Source organism: Cervus elaphus, chromosome 25, assembly GCF_910594005.1.
Source record: "Cervus elaphus chromosome 25, mCerEla1.1, whole genome shotgun sequence".
Lineage (NCBI taxonomy): Eukaryota > Metazoa > Chordata > Mammalia > Artiodactyla > Cervidae > Cervus > Cervus elaphus.
The window spans coordinates 34,242,567-34,257,967 of record NC_057839.1 but is presented as its reverse complement, the minus strand read 5'-3'; the positions used below and the strand labels follow the sequence as shown (position 1 = coordinate 34,257,967).

Here is a 15,401-nt window from a genome sequence, read left to right as displayed (position 1 = left end):
CACGCATTGTTGCCGTTGTTCAGTCACTCAGTTGTGTCCGACTCTTGGCGACCTATGGACTGTAAGCCCACCAGGCTCCTCTGTCCATGAAATTCTGCCGGCAAGAATACTGGAGTGGGTTGCCACGCCCGTCTCCAGCGGATCTTCCCAACCCAGGGATTGAACCCCGGTCTCCTGCATTGCAGGCAGATTCTTGACCATCTTGAGCCAACAGAGAAGCCCCTCCCACATGCATACAATGTAACAAATTGTATCCACTTCAGAGGGTTGTTGTGAAGGTAAAAATGGAAAAAATTCAAAAAATGTCTTGAAGCATGGTGCCTGCTACATTTTAAGGGCAGAGTAAACATGAGATGTAAATACCTCACACACATTTTTTTGACTGCCATCAGCTGGCCCCTTCAGAGTCAGCAGGATGGCCTAGGACATGGTATCAGTGTGGCCAGACAGCGAGCTGGAACTTGAGCCTTACTGAAAGGAGACCGCACATCTGGAGGAGATAAGGACTTTAAACTGAATACTCTCCGGTGATGGTGATCATAGTGTGATAGAGAAAAAAAGGACAGAAAGGCAAAAGTGGGTCTGGAAAGAGCTTTAGAGGTTGAAATCTGAGCAGGGGAAATTTCTGAAATATGCTCAAGGATAACTAGACTTCCAAATGGCAGGAAAAATGGTCAAGCTGACTTGAGATTTACAAGGAGAGATGTAGTTTTCTGAGAATAAACTATTTTTCTTTGATCCCCTTTTAGACCAAAAGCCAAAGTTTAAAGCATTTATAATTCATCTACCTCCTTTGTTTAGCAAGCTGTATTTTTCTACTAGGTGCCGTGCCCTGCACTCCTAACAGAGGTTACAAAGATAAAAGCAACACCCATCTCAAGAAACTTCCTGTGTGTCAAAGGGCACAGGAAAAGAAGCAGTTACTGCAAAGGGCGTAAGAGTTGTTTCTAGGGCTGCTGGGTGAAGGACAACTTACTTACTGCCCAAGGGAGACTTCAGTGGAAGTCTTTTTATTTCCAGCTTTACTGAGATAAAGTTAACGTAAGATATTGTGCAAGTGTGTGTCTAATATGACGGTTTGATATATGTGTATACTACAAAGTGATCATTGCAATCAGAGGAAGTCTTGAAAAGATTTCATGACAGTTACATCAGCATTATCTTTATAGTAATCATAAGCTAATAATGATGACAATAGCTGACATCAGCCAATGCTTATTTTATGGCAGATGCCATATGAGGCCCTCTGTGCTCTCCTGTCATGGTGTAAAATGGTTGCCATATGCTGTATCTTGGTTTACTTACTTGTGTTTGCACTATTCATGGCTGATTCCAAATGCCACTGCTGCACAACGGGTAAAGTGCAATCCTCAGCAGAATGTTAATTCTCCCATACTAACTTTCCTACTGATCCAGTATGGAAGTCACCAACTTACAAGAACTGAAAATGACTGCATTGAGTCCCAGGTAGATTCCCATTCTCAATGCCAACTGATCTCACTTCTCCAGAGTCCCACTGCCTGTGTCCAGCCTGCACAGGAAGACCTAAATAAATAGAGCAGATCCTGCTGCACTTAGGACTGAATCATGTCTTCATATGTGCAAAGCCTTAAGCTCACAAAGTCTGCTTGTGATTGTCACATTCTTTTACAACAAAGAATTGTGCTGAGTTCTTTGTTGTAAAAGACGAGCCCTTACTTTCAGCGTGCGTGCATGGTAAGTCACTTCCGTCGTGTCCAACTCAGTGTAACCCTGTGGACTGTAGCCTGCTGGGCTCCTCTGTCCATGGGATTTCTCAGGTAAGAATGCTGGAGTGGGTTGCCATGCTCTCCTCCTCTACTTTCAGGGTAGTGGTAGCTACAATAACAGTGACAATAATAAAAACAATATCTAACTCTAAGCACTTACTATATTGCATATTTAATATATTGCATTGTATTAAATACATTGACTTAAACCTCACTTGTGTAGATACTGCCACTGGCCCCATTTTACAGACAGAGAAACTGAGATCCAATTGTGTGCCATGGTTGGGAAGTTGAGCACAGGGTTGGACATAAGTAGGAAAGTATAGATTGCAGTTTGTTCTTAAGCAGGTTTACCATGAGAAGCTCCACCTCAAGGCCCCGCAAAGGAGTAGTTCTCCAGTGTTTGCAAGATCACAGTTAAGTTCTTTGGAAAGACCATCCTAACATGACCTCTCCCCACTCAATACATCCCCGGTCAGCTGTGCCCTACCCATTCCCGACAGACTGTGACTCATGTGCCCCGGCCTTGTCTTACGCCTTTCTTTATTCAGTGCTTCCCTTGGCACCAACTGCCTTATCATTTGCTTTTCATTTGCTTACTTATCCCAAATTCAGCACCCATCCAAGGGGTCACCTTCCCCAGGAACCTTGTCCTGACTTGTTAAAGGACACTGCATTGCTCCTCCAATGCCGCCCACTCATTACTTTATATATCCCTGCCCAAAAACTGTGGGCTCACCAAGGCCAAGGGCTGTAGCTAATTCATTTTATAATGCCAGGATTTAAAAGCCCCCATAGGATATACTAGAGCAGTGCTTCTAGACAGTGAGGACAGCTGGGACGCTAAAATTGACCACTGAGGGTGATACCTCCATTTGCTAAGATGGCACAGTTTTGTTCATGGTTCTCGACTTTGTAATCAGGGCCCTCTTGGTGCTGGCGTAAATCTGTGGTTCTTCCCCAAGGATGCCATTTGTTCCTTTTATGCCTTGATTCACCATATTCTGTGGAGGCTGTTAGCTGAGTAGGACTTTCTGATTCATGAAAATGTTACCAAAGACACCATAAAGAGGAAGGCACCAGACCTCTGTCTGCAAGGAAAGCAAAAGAGTCGAGGGTGGCCAGCGCTGCCCAAGCATTTCCGGGCCTGAGGTTTGGCTCTGTGGGCTCCCCTGGAGCCTCATAACTGACCCCCCACTTTCTGTATCAGTCATTGTTCTGGAGAAATTCATCAACTTTCCTGCTGGTCTGAGCCTGGAAACTGGTGTCTTTTTACTCGGTGTCAAGCTGAAAATGGAGACAAACTGACTGGATAATTTTGACCAAAATAACACAGATGATTGTGTGTCTGTCATCCCTGATTGACTTAATTTTCCTCTTTTTTTGGACCCTTTTTTAACATTCTCAAGGCATGCATAGTTGTCAGTGAAAGAAGTCATTCACAGTTGAAAGTTATATAAACTTGCCCAACCTTGACCAAAAATAATGTTCTAGTGCCCAATTTAGGGGCAGGGGGTAATAAAGTGTTCTCTGATTTGTAGCAAGGAATTAAAGGTGGGGGTTGGGGTCTAGATAATGATAATAACAAAGACTGAGGGTATCAAGGCAGTGAGTAGACTTGAGGGGATTTTCATAAAAAGCAGTTTTCCTTTCTGGTCACGTTAAAATCCATGTGTAGTACATTATCTACTCCAGGGAAACGTGTATTCTATTTGCTTTCTGTCATAATTCTTTATTGCATTTGGGAGTAAATGAACTTCTGCAGATAAAGTTAATATTAAAATTTAGAGAATGAAAAGAAATCCTTTTGGAGCTGAAAGTCATACAGAATTTAAAATATTATTTGCCAAAGGCCGCCAAACCTAACTTCACTTGGAAAATGCTCTCCCTGATATGCCCAGGCTTTGAAAACTTTGGGGGGTTAGAATTCTGCAGCATTTGATGAGAGGATCTTAATTTCCTCTGTTAGCTTCTATATTCTGAGCTCCAGACCCGAACGGTGCTGCCTACTGGTTGCCCCCAGGTGGGAGGAGTTAGTGAAAAAAACACATTAAAAAGTGGCTCAGGACAGATGGACAGGATTCACCCGTTCTGAAATTCAGGGGGATGGATATGGGCCAGTTCACTGTCCCTGCATCTTCATTTTCTTCCTTTTCCTTTTTTTCATATCAGAAAACGATTTCTTAGCACTGTTACTGCGGGTTTCTATTGAGCACCAACAGCATTAGCAGTTTCGCTGCTTTGAGGTACTGCTCTGTGTTTGTTGGGGACCTGGGTCACACTGCCTCTCTAGCAACCCAGGGATAACCTGGCGGGATGAGAAGACTCTTATCGATACCCCCTTCTCCACCAAAGCCAGACAGCAGTTACAATATGTTTGCAGTTAACCCAGTTCAACAGTTCAGTGATAGCTCCATTGATCATGTTCCATTTCTCCTGTTTTTCATGTAACCTAATTCTAGTATCAGTTCCATTAGAACTCCTTTATAACAGATGACTCATTGCCCATCTCGTGTCCTGAAGTTCTGTCTCTCCTTCTTGTCCAGTTTTTCACTTCCCCTCATTCCTTCCCTACTCCCAGGGTTGCTCACATGTTTATTTCTAAGAATAAACGTGTTTGACTGAACTGTTTTTAATACTGTTTTTAAAAAGAATTTATGTTCCTCCTTGTTTTCACAAGCAAGACTTAAGTTTGGACCCAAATGATGTAGGAAGGCAATTCTTCATCCTTCCTGTGTCCAGGCGTGAGACCAGAGGCAACTGAACAAAAGGTTTCCATTTGCTCTGAATATTTAGGAGTTCCTTTCAGAGGACAGGTGCAATTTTAGTTTCGAAAAGAAAGAAAAAAGGAGAGAATTTTTGTGAGGTTGGGCTAGGTCACATGTTGACATTTGCAAATGAGAATGTAACAAGGTCACATCAGACCATTTTTTACAGGGGTGACTAATGGTTTTTTTCCCCCTCTTTCTCTTTCAGCCACACCAGCTTTCTTTGTCAGAGCATCCCAAAGTCTGCAGATACTATATCCAGTCCTAGAGACAAGTAAGAATTTCAGTCCGTTTTCTGCCTTTGGCAATATTGTCCAGATTTTACTACAGTTCAAGCTACTGTCCTTACTCTGTTTTATTTAGGATATGGTAACTGGATGAATTAATAACTGAAATTGTAGGGGCAAACTAAAAAAATATTATTTTTCAGAATTTATCAACTTCTCCATAACGCTGCTTCTTTTTTATTTTTCTTTTAACTGAGTGAAAGATTCTTTAAATTCTGTAATGCTTTACAATTTTCAAAAGTTTCACACACATGATACCATATAATCACATAATAACCCTTTTTTTCCCCCTGACCCCCTTCCTTCTCCCTACTGGTAAGCACGACTTTGTTCTCCATATCTGTAAGTCTGCTCCTTTTTTGTTTTTTTTTTCATTAGTTTGTTATGTTTTTTAGATTGCACATATAAGTGACATCATATAGTATCCATCTTTCTGTGTCTGACTTATTTCACTAAGCATAATGCCCCCCAGGTCCATCCATGCTGCTGCAGATGGCAAAATTTCATTTTTTATAGCTAAGTAGTATTCCATTACATGTATATACCACATCTTCTTTATCCATTCATCTGCTGATGCAACTTACATTGCTTCCATATCTCAGCAATTATAAATAGTGCTGCTATGAGCATTGGGATAAATGTATCTTTTTGAATTAGTGTTTTTGTTTTGGGAAGATATATACTCAGGCATAGAATTGCTAGGCCATGTGGTAGTTCTGTTTTGTTTTTTTAGAAACCCCCATACTGTTTTCCATGGTGGCTACTCCAGTTTACACTCCCACCAACAGTGTATAAGGCTTCCGTTCTTTCCACATCTTTGCTAACAAGGTTATTTGTATTCTTTTTGATGATAGCTATTCTGCCAGGTGTGAGATGATATCTCATTGTGGTTTTGCTTTGTATTTTCCTGATGATTACCAATGTTGAGCATCTTTTCATGTGCCTGTTGGCCATCTTTATGTCCTCTTTGGGAAAAAAAAAAAAAGGCTGCTTCTTTATTTCTCTCATACAGTTAGCCTTATAGGTTGTTGTTGTTGTTTAGTTGCTAAGTCATGTCCAACTCTTTTGCAAACCCACGGACTGTAGCCCACCAGGCTCCTCTGTCCACGGGATTTCCCAGGCAAGAATACTGGAATGGGTAGCCATTTCCTTCTCCAGGGGATCTTCCCCACCCAGGGATCGAACCTGTGTCCCCTGAATTAGCAGGCAGTTTCTTTACTGCTGGGCCACCTGGGAAGCCCAGCCTTGAGGTTAAGTAAGACCAACTTAATGCAAATAAAAGAAAAAAGAAAGAATTTATTGTGGGCCAGCAAGTAGATTACTGAGTTTAGGAATCTTTCTTTTTACAAGTTCTATATCATTATTGTCATTATTACTTTGAGAGATTTCTTTACCTAATGATCACATTAACAGACCGTTAAATTTGTCCCTTTAACCAAATCGCCTTGGGCTCTGAAATTCTGCCTTCATACAAGCTGTCTCTTCTCCTTAACATGACTTGCACATCCCCTTCTTGTCCTGTGACAATCTTTTCTTTATCTTCAAGACTGAACTCAAACATCTGCTCTCTTGGGAACACCTCTCCAAATCCTTTAGCACCGAAACCTGTTCTGCGTCTGTGCTTCCATGGAACTTTGCCTGCTGCTCTGTGATGACATTTATCCTCACAACATCGCCATGTATGTGATTACACTGTGCACAGGACTCAATAAGTTGTGTGGGCTTCAAGAATTAATTATTTGCAGTCAATTAAGGCAAACCCATGGTTTCTGCTTCTTCTAAATCCCTCACATGCCCTAAAAAGAATCCTAATTACCTAGTAGGTGGTGGTGGTTTTGTTTAGTCACCAAGTCATGTCCAACTCTTTTGCGACCCTGTGGACGGGGACCCACCAGACTCTTCTGTCCGTGGGATTTCCCAGGCAAGAATACTGGAGTGGGTTGCCATTTCCTTCTCCAGGGGATTTTCCCGACCTGGGGATTGAACTCCCATCTCTGCACTGGCAGGCAGATTCTTTACCACTGAACCACCTGGGAAACCCCACATAGCAGGTACCTTTAATTAAATTCTATGGATGGATTTTCTCTTCCTCAATTGAAGTATATGCTCAAGTCCACATTACACAATAAAGAAAGGGAAGACAGTGTACCTGACTGTTTAAGCCATTGCTCTTTCATGGGTCATTCCAGCGTCATGAAACCATAATTGGGGTTTTATGACTAAATTGCAGGCTACGTTTCTAATATGCGATGTAAACATCATTTTTCTTGGAGGTCACTCAAAGGGAGGGTTGGTGCTGTTTTTAACAAACGTCATCAATGTGTCAGTTGTGCCAGACCACAGACTCGTTACAACCCTCCTATTTTAGAAGCATCTGACATGTTAATCTGCTCCCTAATTAATGTGAGGGGTTGTAAAAGGGCTAGCTGTTAGTTATGTTTGCATTATCCCAGCAAGTATATTCCAGAGCCTTCACTCAGAAAATAATGTGACTTATTGCTACTTTCTGTAAGGAAATGAGAAGGAATGAGTTAAGAATGTTTTACTAATTGGTGCATGCGCTCTCCCACACTGAAACCCTCGCCCACACACAGATATAATACGCTGCCCTTCACTTCCCCCAAAGTGGTGGTAGGATTTCCCCAGGCCATTTTCTTTGTCATGTCATGGGGTCTGAGGAGCTTAAGCTTTGGGCTTTGTTGAAAGACAGCCTCTGAGTATGGCAGATATGTTGAAGAAATTGCTGCCACTTATTTTGCATATGTTGATGTTTTTGTGATAAGCAAGAACAATAGCTACTTATACCTTCATCCATAAAAGTGTTAATCGATCAGTCATGTCCAACTCTGATCACAGAGCTCAGCTCAGTGCTCTGTGGTAACCTGGATGGATAGGATGCCGGGTGGAGGAGCGGGGGCTGGGTAGGAGGGAAGTCCAACAGGGATGGGGGGGATATATGTATGCATATAGCTGACTCACTTCACTGTACAGCAGAAAATAACACAACTCTGTAAGCCAATTTTACTCCAGTTAAGAAAAAAACTATTGTTCATGATCCATCAGTTTACAATTGTAATGTGTACATTTTCTATGTGCACTTTTCTTAATTCTTAGATTCAAAGCAAAACCCCATGGAAGAAAAATAAATAAACCCTCTTAGAGCAAATCCTAGACAGAACTATCCAAACATAAAGAAATGCCACCACCCTTCTGCAGGCCACCTTGACTTTACACTAAGGGGTCACAATAACCCCTTAATAACTGTCTTCCTCCTTCCATCCTCTTCCCACCTCTCCTTCCTTGTATCCATCTTCCTTTGCCAATAAAGATGTTCAGAATCCAACATATCCCTCTGCTCTAAAGAACCTTAACTGTCTCTAGTACCCTCCCCACTACCTAAATTTTAAACTGCAAACCTATTCCAAGACACTCGAACCCACCATCTGTCATCTGACCTCAGTTGTAAGTCTAGACAAGTCATTCCTCCCCAGGAACACTGTGCTTTCCCTCCTCTGGGATGTTGTTCATGCCATTCCATCTTCCAAAACTGTCCTCCTCCTGCCATTCTGGAAATATATATCCTGCCCATACTTCAAGGTTCAGCCAAAACACTGTAACCCTTGGCCTGGAGCAATCCCTCCTTCCTCCATGTATGTCTTTGAAGGAGGTCATGTGATTCCTTATCACTCTGAAGTAATATGTTAAACACTGCTTTGGAGTATAGTTGTTTGCATATTTCTCTTATCTCCCTATGTGGATCATGAACAGCTGTGTTTTATTCAGAGTTGTATAATTCACAGTACCCCAAATGGTACCTTGAACACAGTAAGTAATAAATGATATTGCAAATAAAATAACTAAATGGAAGTATCCTTAATAGCTCCCTGACTACCCACCCTTCTGCACACTTAACAATTCCCACCAGCACCACCCTCCCACGCCTTGTTATCATGGAACCTCTTGGCTTACAGTGGGGTGGGGGGCATTCACAGAGGATCAGATCTCGCCACCTGTGTTAACTGCACATTGACCACATTCAGGGTTCTATTGCTAAAGGAATCATAGAAATCAAATGGTGTATACTCAGAGGACAGCTTTCTGACAGGCGAGACATACAGTACAGCAACAGTGGATGGGAAAGTGCACTCACCAGGATCTGCAGGACCCAAGGTTGGGCCTTCTTGTCCTCTCACTTCCCAGTCACAACAGTCACCCTTTGTCTCCAGGTCTGGAACCACTACTCATAATCCTGCCAAGCACCTTGATACCAGGAAGCCCAAAGTCTGCTCATGACAGAGTTTCCTAGAGTGAGCTGGTCATGTAGGTGCACCCTAGCTATGTAGACAGCCTTAACTGTCAGGCCCCCAGTTCCAGTGAACTTAGGTACAAATCATAAATCTAATGCTAAGCAGCATCAACAAGCTGACATATCTTGCCCTGAAACAATTTGGGGACCCATGACTAGAGCATATCATTCATCTTTAGATAACATGATCCATACACAGCATTGCCAAACAATACTCTGGGGAAAAAGCATGTGGTCAAACCAGACCAGCTAAGATTAACCCACGCAATGCACCACCTAAAGAATCGTCCATTGCACTCATCTCTTTCTTCTCTTGCTCATTAAAAAGTGGCCCATCTTCTAAGCCCTCAGGGCTTTGCTCTCTGTGTGGGTACGGGACCTAATCCATGTGAATGGGTGTTTGTGCAGTCATGGGCACATACTAACATACCTTCTGCAGAGTACAGGCTTGAGAAATATTTTCTGGAAACAAAGAACTATTTTTAAAAGTCCCATGAGACGTTTTCAGCCCACACACATGGGTAGCAGTGTAATTCACCAATCCAGAGATATAAATATGAGCAAAAACACACATATAGGCTAAGAAGGGGTTTGAAGGAGTTTACGGTTGAAAGAGATAGACATCTTTGTATACTTGAAAGAAGTAATGGCACAAACTTACTACAAAGAAAGCTGCTTTCAGGTGTCAGGGAGAGTGATGAGGTTGGTTAGACTCTTTCAGAGAAAGACAAAACATTTTTAGTGTTCCTGAAGTAGGCAGACTCCTGAGTCAGGCTGCTGTGTTCTTATGTGTTTGTTTTTTTTTAATAATTTTCTCTCTCTCTTAGTTGGTTTTGGCACAGGATTTGATGATTGTATGGGACAAATACTTAAGACTTATTAAGTATTAGAGGAATTATTAGCTGATTGCACATCTTTCTGAGGAGGATTTTGGATATATGTATAAGTGAATTACTTTGTTGTACACAAGCTAACACAACATTGTAAATCAGCTATACTCCAATATGAAATTAAAAATTCAATTTAAAAAACACATATATGAGATAAAAATTTACTGTAATAACTGTCATCTTGCTTGTTGTGCTCCTTACTATACGTTCATAGCTGGACTCCTGTCCTAGCCTCCTAATTTTTCTTCCCCACCTCCTATTTTTTTCCTGTTCCCAGCCCCCCTACCCTCTGCTTCCACATTCATTCTTCTTCCCTACCTCTGATCCAGTGATTCTTCTGCCCCATCATCTTCAGAAGCTCCCCACTGTTTCCTAAACTATGAATAGACTCATCTCTCTGTCCTTTAAGAAGGTCCACAACATGGATCCTGTGTGTATTTCCAGCCTCATCTCCCTTGTGTACTATGCACACTCATGTTTATGTCGGCAGAACTCCTGCTCATTATAACCTTTTCTTTTTTTTTTTTTAATTTATTTATTTTTTTATTAGTTGGAGGCTAATTACTTCACAACATTTCAGTGGGTTTTGTCATACATTGATATGAATCAGCCATAGATTTACACGTATTCTCCATCCCGATCCCCCCTCCCACCTCCCTCTCCACCCGATTCCTCTGGGTCTTCCCAGTGCACCAGGCCCGAGCACTTGTCTCATGCATCCCACCTGGGCTGGTGATCTGTTTCACCATAGATAGTATACATGCTGTTCTTTTGAAATATCCCACCCTCACATTCTCCCACAGAGTTCAAAAGTCTGTTCTGTATTTCTGTGTCTCTTTTTCTGTTTTGCATATAGGGTTATCGTTACCATCTTTCTAAATTCCATATATATGTGTTAGTATGCTGTAATGTTCTTTATCTTTCTGGCTTACCTCACTCTGTATAATGGGCTCCAGTTTCATCCATCTCATTAGGACTGGTTCAAATGAATTCTTTTTAACGACTGAGTAATATTCCATGGTGTATATGTACCACAGCTTCCTTATCCATTCATCTGCTGATGGGCATCTAGGTTGCTTCCATGTCCTGGCTATTATAAACAGTGCTGCGATGAACATTGGGGTGCACGTGTCTCTTTCAGATCTGGTTTCCTCAGTGTGTATGCCCAGAAGTGGGATTGCTGGGTCATAGATCTAAATGTAAGACCAGAAACTATAAAACTCCTAGAGGAGAACATAGGCAAAACACTCTCCGACATAAATCACAGCAAGATCCTCTATGACCCACCTCCCAGAATATTGGAAATAAAAGCAAAACTAAACAAATGGGACCTAATGAAACTTAAAAGCTTTTGCACTACAAAGGAAACTATAAGTAAGGTGAAAAGACAGCCCTCAGATTGGGAGAAAATAATAGCAAATGAAGAAACAGACAAAGGATTAATCTCAAAAATATACAAGCAACTCCTGCAGCTCAATTCCAGAAAAATAAATGACCCAATCAAAAAATGGACCAAAGAACTAAACAGACATTTCTCCAAAGAAGACATACAGATGGCTAACAAACACATGAAAAGATGCTCAACATCACTCATCATCAGAGAAATGCAAATCAAAACCACAATGAGGTACCATTACACACCAGTCAGGATGGCTGCTATCCATTATAACCTTTTCCTAATGACTCCTTTGCCAGAAATCCCCTCTTCTTCTCTCCCAGGTGGGAACAAAACTTTATGGATTTTTGTCTTTAAGGCATATTTCAAATATTGCTTTATCCACAAAGCTTTTCCCAGTTCCCCCAAGAGAATGTGCACTTCCATCTTGGAATCTTGGTAGCCCTTTCTCTCCCTCTGAGAGAGGCAGTATGTAGCCCAGTATTTCAAGAACTCAGCCTCTTCAACTTTGATGTAGTCCACCTGTACAGCTTACTTCATGCATGATCTTACTTGTTTTGTGACCTCTTTGTACCTTGGTTCTGTTTTGTTTTGCCTTTTTATCTCTAAAATGAACATGCTAATAGCACCTACCTCGTAGGGTTGTGATGAGGATTCTAAGTGTTGATATATCTAAAGTACTTAGAATAGTACCTGGCTCCATGGTCTTTACTGTACTCTCTTATGGCTCTTATTTATATTCCAACAAGAATTAGAATCGATCTCTAGGAAATTTCCCATACTCAACTCCATTTTGGACCTTAGTATCATTAATGTCATTTGTTTCAACCTAATGGAGACTCATATGCTTTCTGTTCCCTCTGATAAGGACTATACTACCCCAAAGGGTAAGGGCTTCATCTTTTACATCCTTATATCTTACAGTACCTGGTAAGGGCCTGGCAAATGCCGAGTCTTGAATGAACAGTCAATGGATTTTGCATGAACACAAAACAGAAATTCAAAAAATAGAAGCCAGGTGTTCCCCCAGTATCTTAATTATTCTTTGACTCCCACACAGTAGCTTTATATCCTCCAGCAGTCATTTATGAGAGGATAGAGATTAAAATATGCAGGAGGAGACATTTCTCCTGTCCATTTCTGTAAGTACTTACAGCCTTTCCCAAAAGCCTCCCATAGAACCTTATTGTCAGGTCATGGGACTAGTGTCATGGGTCTAGTCTTAGGGGGTGTCCCACGATGTTCCTATGTCATCACCGTACTATCCTACAGGCACTTTCAGTGCCAAAGGAACAGAAGCCTCCCTCCTGCCTGTGACCCACCACTGCCCCCTAAAGCCAAATGACCCTCTCAGCTTTAATCATTCTTTTTCATCAGATATTTTCAACCTTAAGGGCTTATTAGTTGACAATACAGCTGAAATAAGTACAAGCTAACAATCCATGTAAAAGAAACACAGGATAAAGGAAGCGTGTCCGTGCACAGATCGTGTCTTAGAATGTGCAGCCTTTACTTGCTGAGCTTCGGGCTGTGACATCAAAGCTGACATTGAATTCTTGACAGGGCGCTGTTTACAAACAACTCAGTAGACGACACAGTAAGTTAACATAGATAATTAGGATCGCTTTTAAGGAAATGGTGTTTATGTTGGCTACTTCTTGCACCCAAACTAGTGGTAGCCCTTTCTAACTCACAGACAGCACTCATGTTCTGCTAATGCCAAGCATCCTGCAGAGACTATTTAGCCTCTATGCTTGCTTCTCTGAGGTCAGAGGAAGGCCAGCAGAATTATACACTTTATCCGAAAAGAAACGGAGGTAGAGACCAAACAGCTCTCCTGTTGTTGTTCAGCCACTCAGTTGTATCCAACTCTTTGCGACAGCATGAACTGCAGCACACCAGACAGCATGAACTGCAGCACACCAGGCTTCGCTGTCCTTCACCAACTCCCAGAGCTTACTCAAACTCATGTCCATTGAGTCCATGATGCTATCCAGCCATCTCATCCTCTGTCATCCCCTTCTTCTCCTGCCTTCAATCTTTCCCAGCATCAGGGTCTTTTCCGATGAGTCAGATCTTCGCATCAGGTGACCAAAGTATTGGAGTTTCAGCTTCAACATCAGTCCTTAAAATGAATATTCAGGACTGATTTCCTTTAGGATGGACTGGTTGGATCTCCTTGCAGTCCAAGGGACTCTCAAGAGTCTTCTCCAACACCACTGTTCAAAAGCATCAATTCTTTGGCCCTCAGCCTTCTTTATGGTCCAACTCTCACATCCATACATGACTAATGGATAAACCATAGCTTTGACTCTACAGACCTTTGTTGGCAAAGTAATACTTCTGCTTTTTAATATGCTGTCTAGGTTTGTCATAGCTTTTCTTCCAAGGAGCAAGCACCTTTTAATTTCATGACAGTAGTCAGCATCCGCAGTGATTTTGGAGCCCAAGAAAATAAAGTCTGTCACTGTTTCCCCATTTATTTGTCATGAAGTGATGGGACTGGATGCCATGATCTTCATTTTTTGAATGTTGAGTTTTAAGCCATCTCCTTCACTCTCCTCTTTCACCTTCATCAAGAAGCTCTTTAGTTCCTCTGCTTTCTGCCATAAGGGTGGTATCATCTGCATATCTGAGGTTATTGATATTTCTCCAGCAATCTTGATTCCAGCTTGTGCTTCTTCCAGCCCAGCATTTCACATGATGTACTCTGCATGTAAGTTAAATAAGCAGGGTGACAGTATACAGCCTTGACGTACTCCTTTCCCAATTTGGAACCAATCCATTGTTCCATGTCCGGTTCTAACTGTTGCTTCTTGACCTGCATACAGGTTTCACAGGAGGCAGGTCAGATGGTCTGGTATTCCCATCTCTTGAAGAATTTCCCACAGTTTGTTGTGATCCACAAAGTCAAAGGTGTTAGCATAGTCAATGAAGCAGAAGAAGATGTTTTTCTGGAATTCTCCTGCTTTTTCTATGATCCAGCAGATGTTGGCAGTTTGATCTCTGGTTCCTCTGCCTTTTCTAAATCCAGCTTGAACATCTGGAAGTTCTCAGTTCACGTACTGATGAAGCCTAGCTTGGATAATTTTGAGCATTACTTTGCTGGCATGTGAAATGAGTTCAATTGTGTGGTAATTTGAACATTCTTTGGCATTGCCCTTCTTTTGGATTGAAATGAAAACTGACCTTTTCCAGTCCTGTGGCAACTGTTGAGCTTTTCAAATTTGCTGGCATACTGAGTGCAGCACTTTCACAGCGTCATCTTTTAGGATTTGAAATAGCTCAGCTGGAATTCCATCACCCCCACTAGCATTGTTTGTAATGATTCTTCCTAAGGCCCACTTGACTTCACACTCCAGGATGTCTGGCTCTAAGTGAGTGATCACACCATCGTGGTTATCTGGGTCATGAAGATCTTTTTTGTATAGTTCTTTGGTGTATTCTTGCCACCTCTTCTTAATATCTTCAGCTTCTGTTAGGTCCATACCATTTCTGTCCTTTTGTGTGCCCATCTTTGCATGAAAAGTCGTGTCCAACTCTTGTGACCCCATGGACTATAGCCCTCCAGGCTCCTCTGTCCACAGGATTTCCCAGGCAAGAATACTGGAGTGGGTTGCCACTCCACGGGATCATCTTGACCCAGGGATCGAACCCAGGTCTCCTGCACTACAGGCAGATTCTTTACCAACTGAGCTACCCCAGAAGCCCACAGTTCTCCTGTCTCTTTAACTGACCAACGAGAGATTAAAGAAGGTACCAGCAGTGTGATGCTTTATCTCTGCACCTAGATGAACAAAATAAAGTGTAGATAATGCATGTTATTGATCAGTGAAATAACAGTGTTCAGTTATCTTCAAGTAGAGGTTTGATAGTGACTTTTTCCAGCCTGAAATACGCAGATAATGCCTGCTGTTAGTTTCCCAGTGATGGTGCTTCATTATATACTGTCTGCCTCCACATGTGATTGTTGGGGGAGTTAAGGATTCTTTGTAAGATAAATAGT

General features: G+C 41.9%; 1 protein-coding gene across 8 annotated transcripts in view; it reads left to right on the top strand.

Annotated features, from left to right (window-relative positions):
• The window catches only part of GHR (growth hormone receptor), a 302,306-nt gene that overhangs the window by 205,737 nt on the left and 81,168 nt on the right, over window positions 1–15,401 (top strand). For 5 of the 8 annotated variants that reach the window (XM_043887645.1, XM_043887647.1, XM_043887648.1 and 2 more), the window contains one exon: window positions 4,725–4,790. The exons of the other annotated variants lie outside the window; for them this stretch is intronic. In XM_043887645.1, the coding sequence (XP_043743580.1) occupies window positions 4,725–4,790 (66 nt within the window). The remainder of the gene's footprint in view (window positions 1–4,724; window positions 4,791–15,401) is intronic. 8 annotated transcript variants of the gene reach the window in all.